This window comes from Oratosquilla oratoria, chromosome 25 (assembly GCF_046742065.1).
Source record: "Oratosquilla oratoria isolate Oo_2021 chromosome 25, ASM4674206v1, whole genome shotgun sequence".
Classification (NCBI taxonomy): Eukaryota; Metazoa; Arthropoda; class Malacostraca; order Stomatopoda; family Squillidae; genus Oratosquilla; species Oratosquilla oratoria.
The window spans coordinates 43,977,982-43,992,556 of NC_134801.1; the positions used below are offsets into that span (position 1 = coordinate 43,977,982).

Here is a 14,575-nt window from a genome sequence, read left to right on the forward strand (position 1 = left end):
CACAGAACAAGAAGGAACTACTCACCGCAAATTTTATAAATCCCACATGTCCATTAAGTATAAAGATGATGAAATAATAATAAAGAAAATATATAATCAATTAAATGAGGCTGTTGGATTTGATGATTAAAAATTGTGACGTCACTTTTATCATCTTTCTCTCTAGGTGTCGTGGACAAGAGCGTCGAGTTACTTTCTAACCAGTACGAATACCTCACAGTTAATGTAATCTTCAGTAAGCTAAGGTGGTTTGAGTTGTCTGATTACGTCCTCCAGCAATCTGATAACTACAACTATTGCAAAACTCTTCTGAGTACTGTAACAAGTACTATAACAAGTTAGTATGCAATTTCTGGAATTGTACATTTATATACGTATATTGATAATCATTCTAAAACGGAGCTATTTATCTACAAAGATTTTATCTTTTTGAATATTGACCATCTGCCTTTCACAATTTTCTCACACTGTTCATTGACGCCAGCCTAGGACTAAGATCTTCCTCCATTATAGATTGGGACCATATTTGTCTTTTCACAATCTTAGGGAATTTTCTTTTTCCTAGCGAAAACACAATAAATTCATAAATCTTGTCCATCAGATGAAATTTGTCAATCTTTGAGTATCCAATTGGAAATCCCATCTGGTTCTGTGGTCCTTATCACACCTAGTGTCTTTAGTTATTTATATGGTACTTACACATCCATTTTTAATTTGTTTAATCTGATAATTCTAGTAATTTCTTTCATCTCTTCGAAATTATTTTTCTTGATGAATATCCACTGGATTTTTCCCATTACGGTATTTCAGTTTCCTTTTTTGTTTTACTATTTGCAATCTACTTTTAGTATGGAAATTATCTCTCTATATCTCAGTTTGTCATTTGCAAACCTATAGAATAGTTCATATTTGTCTTCAAATTATCAATTATTTATATTTTAGATTTCCCCCTCCTTTATTATATTTTATTAATTTCTGTTTTGTTTGTATTCTTCTAATTTTGTAATATTTTTCTATTTTTTTTTCTAAGCACATCTTTTTAGCCTTACACCTGCTAAGCCAGCCTTTTTAAGATTCTCCCCTACTGAGTTGCGACAATTATTTTTCTACACCCAAGTTGTAACATCTCAAAAATAATTTCCATTTCTATTGTGTTTCATTTTTTTTCTGAAATCTTTCCAGTCAGTTTCTATAAAAAATCTTCAGTCCTATGGATTTTGCTCATTTTTATTTAACTTGTCTACAGACTCATCTTAGTTCTGTATTTCTTACTACTGTGTGGACTGCATGATTGCTGTAGCTAGTACACTGCTATCTTTGATTCATTGTCCATCGTCCATTATACTATATGTAAGAGTGCATCACCCCTTGATTCTTTACTTTTCTTGTTTCCCACTCACCCTATAAATTTTCCACAACCGTGATCTCACATCAGGAATATATTTGCCTTTGTGTGTGTATATTTAACTAATTGTGTTTACCAATGCATATTCCGGTCTTGGGCGTATCAGGGTTTCAGTTATTTTTTTCATCATCCTTTCATCTATACAGTGTAACCCCATTTTATTCTTTTGCAGTAGTCCATATGTCTCCCACAATTCTGCTGATACGTCTGTCAGGTGACAGGTTGTCTTTTATCAACACTCCCATGTCTTTCTCCTCTTTTGTTTTTGTAATGGGTTCACATTCCAAAGAATAACATAAGGATGGACTTTTGCCGCTATTCCTCATTTCCAGTAGTTTTTACTTTTTGGTATTGAACTGCATTTCATATTCTTGGCTCCACGCAAAAAGTGTCGAGATCTTTTTGCAAGAGTCGACCATCTTCCTCATTTTCATTCTTCTCATGATTTTTGCGTCATCTGCAAATATTTCACCATAGTTTGTTGTTCCTTCCATCATGTTATTGACATAGACAAGAAACCTTGTCGAACTCCGCTCATTACTGCTCTCCATCTTGACATCCTATCCTATACTACTGTTCTCTTGTAGCTTTCCTTCAAAAAGTCTTTCATCCATTCATTCAAGTAGTTTGCCACAGTCCTCCAACGTGTTCCAATTTCCGCATAAGTCGACTGTAAGGTACTTCATCAAATGCGCTCTCTAGGTCGAGGTGCACGCAGTCCACCCATCCCTCTCTTTCTTGCAGCGCATCATTCTCAATGAAAAGCTTAATATGTGTCAGAAAGTCAGAAAGTCAGAAAGCCTTGTAATTTCTATTTGAGTTATCCCAAAGACATGGGGTCTTGGGAACTCATTTAGTTTACTTTAAATGTATTGCAAGTCAGATGTGTGAATAAAAGGTTCAACACATACGACCTTCTCCATCTGAAGCCAAACTGACTGTCTGTCAAAATTTTCATTTTATCAAGATATTTGGTCCATCAATTTTTCACAATTCTTTCATATAACTTCACTGGTTAATAATATTAGCCTATAATTTAGTGCTGTCTCCTTGTTTCCACCTTTGTGAATTAGCACCATGTTTGCCCTTTTCCAGTCAAAGAGCACAATGCCTTTTTTCAATGAACATGTAATAAGATTCTGGATTTTATCCGCTAGTTGTTCCCTACATTATTTAAATATCCAGTTTGAGATCCTGTTTGAAATCCAGTTTGAGGTGCTAAGATGGGAGGGAGGGTGGAGGGGTGTGGAGTGTTTTCGGGGATGGAATGAGTGGGAATGTTTTTGTGCCTTGTCCTTTTTGGCTACCTCCCTGGTAAGGGGAAAAAAAGCCTTGGTATATGTATGTATGTATGTTGAGATCCTGTCATGTCCTAAAGCTTTTGTCACATCCAACAATCCTAAGAGATTGAGCATTTCCCTCACTACATTTATATCTGCTAAACCTGTTTTTTTCTTCCCTCGCTTTTCTAAAAAAAATGTTCTTCTGTGAAGACAGATTGGAAACTTTCATTCACTATTTCTGCCTGAGCTAAGGCCTCTTCAAAGACCTCACCACCCATTATTAACTTATTGATTTCTTCCCTGTGTCTCAATTTACCATATATAAACCTGTAAAACAGTTCTGGTTAATCTTTGCATTATCTACTACACCTTTCTCAAAATTGTTTTCTTCCTCCCTTTGAATTCTTGTATAGTTATTCCTGGCTTGTTTGTAAGATTCTTTTGTTTGACTGCTTCTTTTCTGCCTCCATTTTCCTCAAGCCATGTCCTTGGCCTTTTTTGCAATCTCACACTTTTTGTTAAACCAGTCCTATTTCTGCTTTTCCCTTTCTCTAGTCTTTGGTACATGTCTGTTCTCTCCTCCGTTGTAAATGTCAAGAAAGATTTTCCATTTCCTCCTCATTCCTGCGATATTCATGAATTCCTCCCAGTTTGTTTCTTCAAAGATTTTTTAACCCTAAATAATCTGCTTTCCTAAATTTAAGTCTTCCTTGCCCTACGTAATTCATTCCTTGGCTCTATTTACTCATCCTCTGGCTGAAATTCAATTGCATTATGGTCACTTTTTCCTATTGGGCAAAAAGTAGTTCAAGCTGATAATGTCTGGCTCTTTGGATAGTAACATATCTAATCTTGGAGGAATGGCGTCTCCTCTTACCTGGGTCACTTCCTTTACCCACTGAGTCATTGTGTTTTCTATTGCTGTACTCACCATGGTATTTCTTCAGGAATCTACTTTGATGCTTGTTTCCCATTCCTCCCAATTGTCCTCAGCTCAATTAAAAAAAAAGAGTTGTATCCAATACCATTCCTTGATATTCAGTGCCATTCAAAGCTCTTGTCTTAGGGGGGAATATATGTCCCCATGAAGTCTCTTTTATCATGCCCTTTAGTACTATTCTTTACGTGAATTACCTCAGCCTTGCCTTCACTCAGATTTGCTTCTTCTATCTTTATGCCATTTCTCACCACAAACATTATCCCTCCACCCTTTTTATCTTTTCTGTCACTTCTTCAGGAGGTGTATGTGTTGTTCCCCAGTTATACATCAACATTTTTTGGGAGTTTAGTCTCCACTAGACAAAATGTTAGGCTCGTTTTTTCCTTAAGTAGTCATTTATCTCCAACCTAGCCAATAGTAAACCATCAACATTGGCATATGCTATTCTAAGTTTCTTTTTGGTTCTTTCTTTCCAATAATACATTCCTGCTTTCTTAGAAACCATTTCCTCACCTTCTAATTGATAACTTATCCCCAAAAAAACTGCTTATTTTCTTCTTCAGTCCTCTGTATGTGTATATGTGGAGTCCCGTTTTCTTATCTCATTTTATCTAAACTATTTTTAGATTCATGTATTGTTTTTGCACACACCACTTTCTCATCTAACTTGTTCTAACTGTCTATTACTCTGTGAGGAAAGCTGTTCTTTTTCAGGTCTCTTCTATAGCTGTCTTTTTTTATTTTCTTTCCATGTCCTCTTGTATTTCTGTCATCCCATTTTATCAGATTCTCTCTATCAATGATTTCTATGCCTTTCATGATTCTGTAAATAGCTATCAAATCTCCTCTCTCTCTTCTTTGCTCTAGTGTCTGTAGTTCAAGTTTTGCTGGTCTCTCTTCATATGATAGTTCTGAGAATGTAGGTGCCAATTTTGTAATTGCTCTTTGTATTCTTTCAAGTTTTTTTATACATTTTTTTGTACTTGGTGACCATATCGTTGCTGCATATTTCAATCTTGGTCTTATCAGGGTGATTAGGATTTTCCTCACCATTTCTTCATCCAGGTATGTAAATGCAACTTTGATTGTTCTTATTAAATTATAGGTTTCTCAAAAAATCTTATTTATATGTTTCTCAGGTGACATATTATTCATAACAATGACTCCCAGGTCCTTTTTATTTTCTACTTTTTTTATTCCTTCTTCTCCCAATTTATATGATCCTGATGTATTTACCTAATTGTATTTACCTAGTTGTATTTTACGGGAAGGGAAGCTATGCTCGTGGTGTCGCGTCTTTATATCTCATTTTATCTAGACTGTTTTTAAATTCATATATTGTTTTTACACACACCACTTTCTCATCTAACTTGTTCCAAATGTCTATTACTCTGTGGGGAAACCTGTTCTTTTTCAGATCTCTTCTATAACTGTCTTTCTTGATTTTCTTTCCATGTCCTCTTGTATTTCCACTATCCCATTTTATTAGATCCTCTCTATCAATAATTTCTATGCCTTTCATGATTCTATAAATAGCTATTAAGTCTCCTCTCTCTCTTCTTTGCTCTAATGTCTGTAGCTCAAGTTTTGCTAATCGCTCTTCATATGATAGTTCTGAGAGTGTTGGTGCCAATTTAGTAATTGCTCTTTGTATTCTTTCAAGTTTTGTTATATAATTTTTTGTACTTGGTGACCACATTGTTGCTGCATATTCCAATCTTGGTCTTATCAAAGTGACTAGTATTTTCTTCACCATTTTTGTCATCCAGGTATGTAAATGCCACTTTAATTGTTCTTATTGAATTATAAGTTTCTCCAAAGATTTTGTTTATGTTTCTCAGGTGACATATTATTCATAACAATGACTCCCAGGTCCTTCTCATTTTCTACTTTTTTTATTTCTTCTTCTCCCAATTTATATGAGCCCACTATTCTTTTTTGCTTCTTCCAAATTCCATTACATTACACTTCTTAATATTGAATTCTATCTCCCACTTCCTACTTCATTCCCAGACTTTATTGAGATCACTCTGTAGCAGCTCACAATCTTCTTCAGTGTTCACTTTTTTCAACAATTTTGCATCATCTGCAAAGAAGCTCATATAACTTACAATTCCTTTATCCATATCATTAATATATTTAGCAAACATTATTGGGGCCAAAACTGTTCCTTGTGGAACACCACTTATCACTTCATCCCAATTAGTGTTTGTCTCTTATCACCACTCTCATTTTTTTTTCATGCAAAAAGTCTTCCATCCACTTCAGTAGTTTGTCCAGTATTCCTCCTGCAGTTTCTAATTTCTTAAGCAACTTCTTATGTGGCACCTTATCAAAAGCTTTTTTCAGGTCTAGAAATGCACAATCAGCCCATCCATCTCTTTCTTGTATTACGTCTATTAGCCTTGAATAGAAACACATTAAGTTTGTGGCGCATGATCGTCCTTGTCTAAATCCAAATTGCCTTTAGTACGTTGTTTTTTCCAAATGCCTTACCCATCTATTTTTGATAATTCTTTCACAAATTTTAGCTATTTTACTTGTAAGAGAGACTGGTGTATAGTTATTAGGGTCTTCCTTGTTTCCCCCTTTATATATTGGTACTATATTTGCTCTTCTCCAATCTTTTGGAACTTTTCCTTCTTTCAATGAACTGTTTATTAGGCAATGTCTGTTAGTTCATTCCTGCACTCTCTCAAAACCCAGTTTGCTATTTCATCTGGTCCATGCGATTTTCTGACATCGAGATTACTCAAGTGTTTCATTATTTCATTCCTTAATACTTCTATCTCTTTCATAGGGGGGACTTTCTCCTCACATTCTATATCTCTGTGTTGTATGTTCTCCCTTGTAAACACTGATTTAAAATGCTTGTTCATAATTTCTGCCATTTCTATTTCCTCTGTGTATTCAATTCCTCCTTGTCGTAGTTTCTCTAATTCTTGTTTGTTTTTCAGTTTGTTGTTTACAAATCTGTAGAATAGTTTTGGTTGATCTTTACATCTTTTTTGTATTTTCTCTTTTCATCTGTGCACGCTTGTACATATTCATTTCTACAACTAGTATATATTTTCCATTTTTCAGGTCTTTTCTCTTTTTTTTTCCATTTTATCCAAGCTTTATCCCTTTTGTCTTTTAACTCCCTACATCTTTTGTTGTACCAGCACTTTACATATTCTTTTTCTTGCTTTTGTCTTGGAACATACTTTTCCACTCCCAATCAGCTTTTTGAAAGAATTCTCTTATTTGATAAAGAAAAATTCATGCATCAATCTTCCCTTTCTATATTGTTCATTTTTCCATGTAATTTTCCTCATTTAATTCCAGTTCAACCAATATATGGTCACTTTTACTTATTGGTGTCATATATTCAATCTGATTATTAGGTCCAGTCTCGATGGTTCTTCCTCATTTATTTACCTAGTATTCTCTTATACCCATTGCGTTATTGTATGTTCTATAATCATATCAGGTAGTACACTTCCCCATAGGTCGTCTCCACCCTTCACTGTCATCTCTTCCCAGCAGATTTCTTTACAATTAAAGTCACCCATTGTAACTATTCTTCCTCCATCATCCATTATCTTATTTAGTATTATCCTTGTGTCTTCTAACATATTTTTGTGTTCTCTCTCTTCCCACGAAGCCGTTTTAAGAGGTACATAATTTACTACAAAATTCCTGCTCTTCCCATCCTTTTCTTCCACTTCCATCATAATCATCTCTACTCTATTCTTTCCATATGTGACATGCCTCACATTTATATCCTTCTTAGTCAGGTACATAACTCCACCTCTTTGTTTTACCTCTATGTTTCTAATCCAATAATCATATGCACCATGTCCTATACTGTTGGGTGATAGTGGACCTTTCAATTTTGTCTCTACAATTCCCATTATGTCCGGTACTTTTTCCTTCAGATAATCATTCAATTTGTTCAAACCTGTTATTAAGCCATCTATATTTGTGTAAGACACTTTTAATTTTCTGCTACTTCCATTGTGTTCTGTTTCCCTTCTGTTTTTCTCTGCTATGAACCATTTCCTCACTCATATTCATTACTCTCCAATAGAATTTCTCTGTTTCTGACTCTGTTCTTTTCTTGTTTTTTTCCTTAGCTTCAAGTATTTTTGTTTTCCCTCCACTCTTTCCTCTTTATTCATTTCTCTTTTTATCCATACCTGTTTGTATCGATCACTGTCTGCTAGTTTCCCTGTTTTTGCTAAGGTATTCTCTACTGTTGTTTGTGACCTGAATTTAACCTTAATTGGTCTGGTTTTATCTGTATTGTATTTTCCTAGTCTATGTATTTCTTCTATTTCTTTCCCTGTCTATGGTTCATCTTCTTGAACTACTTCTAATATCTTATTTACTTTTTCCTTTTCTTCCTTTATTCGTGTAGTCCCATTTAGATTATACTTCTCTTCCATCCCTAATATAATTATACATTTCTTTTTATCTGCTAAGTCTCTTACTATATTCTCCTTCTCTCTCATCACTTTCATAACTGTGTCCTTAGTTTGCTCTTTCATCTGCTGTTCCATTATACCTCTAAATTCCATTTCATTTTTCTCTTGTACTTTTTTCCAACCACTTACCTCTTTTGCTATGGACTCTTTACTATCTTTATTACTCCTTTTTAATTCCTCATTTTCATCCTTTACTTCTCTTAACTCTCTTTTTAATTCTACTATTTCTTTAGTTAGGTTTGCTTCTTCTTCATTAATTCTTCCAGTTTATCAACTCTTTGAGTAATTGACTTTATTTGGTTAAACTTAGCTTCCCAATTTTCATTCATTTCTTTTGGTTTCTCCTCTAGATTTACTGGCTGGGGGAGGTTGTCATTTTCTCCTCCCTCATTAAATCCATGGAAATAGTTATCTTCACCTTCTATTGTGCTGTTCTTATCTATATCTCTAATTTTTACATTTTTACTAATCACATTGACTTTACCACTATTGTCAGGCCGTCTTTTGCTGACATGCCGTCTAACTTACTGGGCCCTATCTTCCCCTTCCTCGTCTCCTTCCATTTTCCTCAGTAATCCCTCCCCTTCTCCTTTTTCTTCACCTTCCCACAACACCACGAGCTTTCCCCTTCCCTATAAATACAACACAGGTACTTCCTTGTCGTTGTGATCCTCCAAATTTTCTTCTCTCAAATTCCTAGTTTCTGTCTTATTCAATGCTGTCAGCACAATCATCCCTTCATATAATCTCCTCTTTGCATTCATTCCTAAGTGCCTATTTCTCATGACATTTTATAATCCCCCAAGGCATTTACTTGCTTCCCTCAGTCTACAATTTACTTCCACTGCTACCCCTCCCTTTCCTGCTACATGCAATCCCAAATATCTAAAGCTATCCACTTCCTCCAGCCTCTTTCCTTTAAGACTCACCTCCAAATCTCTGCCATCCTCTCCCCTTGTACAGCTCATCACCTTACTTTTACCCACATTTACCTTAAAATTTATTTTATTGCATTCTTTCCCAAACTCCATCACGAACTTCCTTAATCCCACGTCTGACCCTGCTACAAGCGCAGTGTCGTCACCAAACAACAACTGACTCACCTCTCACTTTTCTCCATTTTCTTTGACCATCTCCAGTCCCCTGCCCATTACACTCGCCTTTACCTCCTGCACCATCCCATTCATGTTCACATTGAACAGCCCATGGCGACACGACATATCCCTGTTGCAGTTCCGCCTTTACCTCAAACCATTCACTCTCTCCATTTCCAATTCTAATACAGACTCTATTACTCTCGTAAAAACTCTAGACTGCCCTTAACAGCTTTCTTCAAAATTCCAAAAATTCACATTGCAAAGAATCATCTTGCAAATTTTTTGTATCTTGCTCCTAATGTCCCTCTTCTAAAAAATGATATTAGAAAGAATTGTCTCGAACAACTTATGTATCTTGCTTCAATGGTTCCTCTTTCAAAAATTTATTTTGTAAAGAATTATCTTGAAAAAAAAAAAAAAATTACATCTCGCTTCAAAGGTCCCTCTTCGTGGTATAAGCTTTTCTTTTTCTTTTTTTTAGCAAATAAAAAATTCCATCTGAATGAAATAAAGAATATATAAAGAAAGAACCATAATAGGACACACATCTCACCTGCTACATCTGTGCAGGGCTTTGCATATGGGCTAACCTGAGAGCAGAATGCTCTGCCCTAACTCATATTTCCTTTATTATTTGTATAATTATGACAATACTTAAATATAAGAATATTTATATACCTAAATGTACAAATATGTATATGCAAATCCCACTTTTCTTTGATAGGTTTCGTAAAATATCTATACAGTGATGCAATAATATGCAATTCTTAAGAATAGGCAAGATCCAGAATGTGCACATGATGTAGCAATAGATGAATAATATAAAAACTCTTGTACTTAATCATTTTCTCTTCATTGAACTGTGTGACTGCTACATGTCATATGACAATGCCATCATGATCTTTTTCATGTACTCAGAGCCTGAGCCAACACTTCTTCCTTTTGTGACAGGTACTTCAACTGGTACTTCATCTGGTACTTCATCTGAAAACATGCCCATAGAATTCCCAGAAGGTAAGAAACCACCACTTCTGAAGGTAGACTCTCAATTTCAAGTCTAGTTGTAAATCATTTAATTATTTCGTTTATATATATATATATATATATATATATATATATATATATATATATATATATACATATATATATATATATATATATATATATATACATATATATATATATATTTATATATATATATACATATATATATATATATATATACATATACATATATATATGTATATGTATATGTATATACTTATATGTATATGTATATATTTATATATATATATATATTTATATATATTTTTGTATATTTATATATATATATATATTTATATATATATATATATATATATATATGTATATACATATACATATATGTATATATATTATATATATAAATATATACATATACATATACATATACATACCGTATATTTCCACGTATAAGACGACCCTAAAATCCAAAAATTCACCCCTTAAAATTGGGGGTCGTCTTATACTACCATTATAAAAATCAGACCTTGAATTCTACGTGAGATGACTTGGTAGGCTAGCCTGCCGATAACCACCGATACACAGGAAATGATTCACATTATGATAAGAACTGGTAATAAAGGTAATTAAACCATATTTACCTTATATATCATTGGCATATCTTTATAGTAAATGCCAATTGTTAATAAATTCGAGGAATAATTCTATATTAAATTAAGGTACTTTTAACTACTATGGAAAAAATGTAAACATCGAGCACTGGTTGCGTTCAGAGCAACCTTTTTCTTTCGCTAACTTTTCAGTAATTTTTAAGACTGAAAATAACAATTTTGGATTACAGTGCATAAAATGTTTATCAATAAAAAAATATTACAGTAGTTGCATTTAAAACATAGAAAATTTAAAAATTATAAAATTATAAAACTTAATTTCTAATCATCGTCAATATTACACATCAAACGTGTTTCTAAAACCTTTATTTTAAATAAAATTACATTACATTAAATTTAAAGCTTAAAACATTATAAAACTTTATTTCTTTATTTATTTATATAAAACCCCTCAAACTCGTCACAATCATCACTCTCTGTTTTGAAAAGTTGTTCGAACATATCACAAGATTCCTCAAATATGCCATCATCATAGGGATCCCAGTCCGGTTCCTGTGAGTCGACTTCGGCTTCGTCATCACTTTCATACAATAAATCATCTTCAGTGCCATCCATGGCATTAGAGATTCCACATTTTTAAAAAGATTTTCCGATACTTTCGACCTTAACACTTTCCCAAGCTTAACAAACTCACAGAGAACATCAAGTGATGCACTGCGCAAATCATTTTTGTTAGTTGACGTGTGTTCTCAGAAAATCATGACACATGATTTGCTTTGTTATTTCATTTATTTTGAATTATAATGATACAGTAATTTATCTGGTATAAGGATACAGTTAAGTAATGAGAAAGAAAAGAGAAAAAGCAGAAAAAACAGCTGATAAATGTAATCAAAACAATTCTTTTTGTACGGTAGGTTTGATACACTGATGCTTTTGTAAGTTAGCAGTCGTCTTATACTACCGATATGAGATAAATTCATAAACATTTGCTCTAGTTTTGTACCTCGTCTTATACAAAGGTCGTCTTATACACGGAAATATACGGTGTGTATATATATATATATATATGTATATATATGTATATATATATGATATATATATATATGTATATATATATATATATATATATATATGTATATAAATCAGTTGTCTTCAAAGATATTTTCTGGTAGTCCCTTCTGACCTAAATATTTTCCTGTGAACCCCTCACAGCTGTCATTAGAAAATATTGTTATTTACATTTGTATTAGAGCTTGTGTCAGGATTAGAAATGGAGAGAGTGAGAGGTTCGGGGTAAAGGTGAGACTTCGTCAAGGATACGTTATGTCGCCCTGGCTGTTCAACTTATACATGGATGGGGTAGTGCGAAAGGTAAATGCAAGGGTAGTGGGTCAGGGATTGGAGATGGTTAAAGAAAATGGAGAAAAGTGGGAGATGAGTCAGCTGTTGTTTGGGGACGACACTGCACTTGTGGCAGGATCGGAGGAGGGATTGAGGAAGTTGGTGACTGAGTTTGGGAGAGTATGTGATAGATGAAAGCTAAAGATAAATGTGGGTAAAAGTAAGGTGATGAGATGTACAAGGGGTGAAAGTGGCAGTAGACTGGAAGTGATCATTAAGGGGGAGCGACTGGAGGAAGTGGATAGTTTTAGATATTTGGGTGCAAATGTGGCAGGAAAAGGTGGAGTGAAAGTGGAGGTAGAATGTAGATTGAGAGAAGCGAGTAAATGCCTTGGTGGATTAAAGAGTGTAATGAGGAATAGACATTTAGGAATTGATGCTAAGAGGAGACTGTATGAAGGAGTGATTGTGCCAACAGCACTGTATGGGGCAGAAACATGGAACATAAGAGAGGAAGAGAGATAGTTTGAATGTGTTTGAGATGAGGTGTCTGAGAAGTATGATGGGGGGTTACTAGGCTAGATAGAGTGAGAAATAAGGAGGTGAGGAGAAGAACGGGGGTGGAAAGGGAGCTGGGAGATAGGGTTGATGAAAGTGTATTAGGATGGTTTGGACACATGGAAAGAATGAGTGAAGAAAGACTAGTAAAAGAGGTATGGAAGGCAGATGTGGAGGGAGTGAACATGAGGGGACGTCCTAGGATGAGGTGGATGGATGAGGTGAAGGGGGCTTTGGGGAAGAGGGGAATGTCTGTTGAGGAAGGATGGGAGAGGACAGAAGACGGGTGAATGGAGAATGGTTGTATATGGATGATGTTGTGATGCATGAGGTGGAATGTATGGGGGGATGGGGGGTGAGGTAGTATGTGTGAGCAAAATTTGATGCAGCCCGAAGGGATTTCTCCCCGTCTTCTCCTTTTATGCATTGGGGGATGGAGAGGGGGTCGCCGATTTAATGAAGCGGCCTTGCTGTGGATGTGCTGTGTCTTGCAACACTGCTTCTGACCCGGGGCAGTGGACAAGGTGCAGGGATGACCCGTCATCTAGGAGGTGCTAAGATAAGAGGGAGGGTGGAGGGGTGTGGAGTGTATTCAGGGATGGAATGGGTGGGAATGATTTTATGCCTTTTCCTTTTTGGCTACCTCCCTTGTAAGGGGGAAAAAGCCTTGGTATATGTATGTATGTATTTGTTTTAGAATGCATATAAACTGTATATGTATCACAAGACCGTTTCCGTAAAAGAATGTTGGATGGACGCGTTAGGGATGGCAGATGATTACCTGGAAGTCTCCAAAAAAGAGATAGGAGGACAACATAAAAAGCGATCTGGAAAAATGAGGGTAGTAAGTTGGAAAGGCTGGAAACACATAGCACAAGGCAGTGAAAAATGGCAATAACTTATGACAGCAGCCAGGATTCTACAAGAGGACTAAGGACCACTAGAGTGAGTGAAAATGTAAGAAGCATGACCAGATCTAGCGTCCGGTATTACTGACTACCTGTGAGGATACCTTAGCATCTGACTTCTTATAGATTTTCGTGATTCCCCAAATAACGGATTTAGCATGACTGCCTCGTTAGAAATTAGAAAACCTTTTCACCAATGTAAATGTTCACTGTACCATCAATTTTATCTTGAATAGAACATGCCATTGGAAGGACACCATACCACTCACCATATCTGAAAAAAGCTCCACTCAAGATGTGTACAAAGGAAGCACCCTTTATCTACCCTAATGGTCAAATGTACACCTAAACAGATGATGTAGCAATGGGCAGCCCCATATAACGGATTTAGCATGACTGCCTCGTTAGAAATTAGAAAACCTTTTCACCAATGTAAATGTTCACTGTACCATCAATTTTATCTCAAATAGAACATGCCATTAGAAGGACACCATACCACTCACCATATCTGAAAAAAGCTCCACTCAAGATGTGTACAAAGGAAGCACCCTTTATCTACCCTAATGGTCAAATGTACACCTAAACAGATGATGTAGCAATGGGCAGCCCCATAGTAGTGCTACCTGTCAATTTTTACATAGGTACCATCGCAGATGAACTCCTAACCTAGAATTGTACCTGGGATGCAGTTAGAATATTTGATTCAAGTATAAGTAAAAGGGTAGATGTAATACAGTATTTGTAATGCACAGATTCTAATGCATATGCATTGGTGATATCAATGTGCGAGTAAAAAGTGTGAGTGAATTCCAAGACCTTAAGAATCACTGTATGGATGTGACTACATTCAACATTATACATAAAAAGCTAGCAATGGTCCCTACTCTTTCCTAGATGTTCTTGTCACTGGGCAAGAAACAGACTTCCTAACAAGGACATACAGAAAGCCAACAATTGC

General features: G+C 35.2%; 1 protein-coding gene across 2 annotated transcripts in view; it reads left to right on the forward strand.

Annotated features, from left to right (window-relative positions):
* LOC143038928 (alpha-1-inhibitor 3-like) overlaps positions 1-14,575 on the forward strand; it is a 194,659-nt gene that overhangs the window by 96,112 nt on the left and 83,972 nt on the right. For both annotated transcript variants that reach the window (XM_076208694.1, XM_076208693.1), the window contains exons 13-14: positions 167-337; positions 10,146-10,208. In XM_076208694.1, coding sequence (XP_076064809.1) covers positions 167-337; positions 10,146-10,208 — 234 coding nt within the window. The remainder of the gene's footprint in view (positions 1-166; positions 338-10,145; positions 10,209-14,575) is intronic.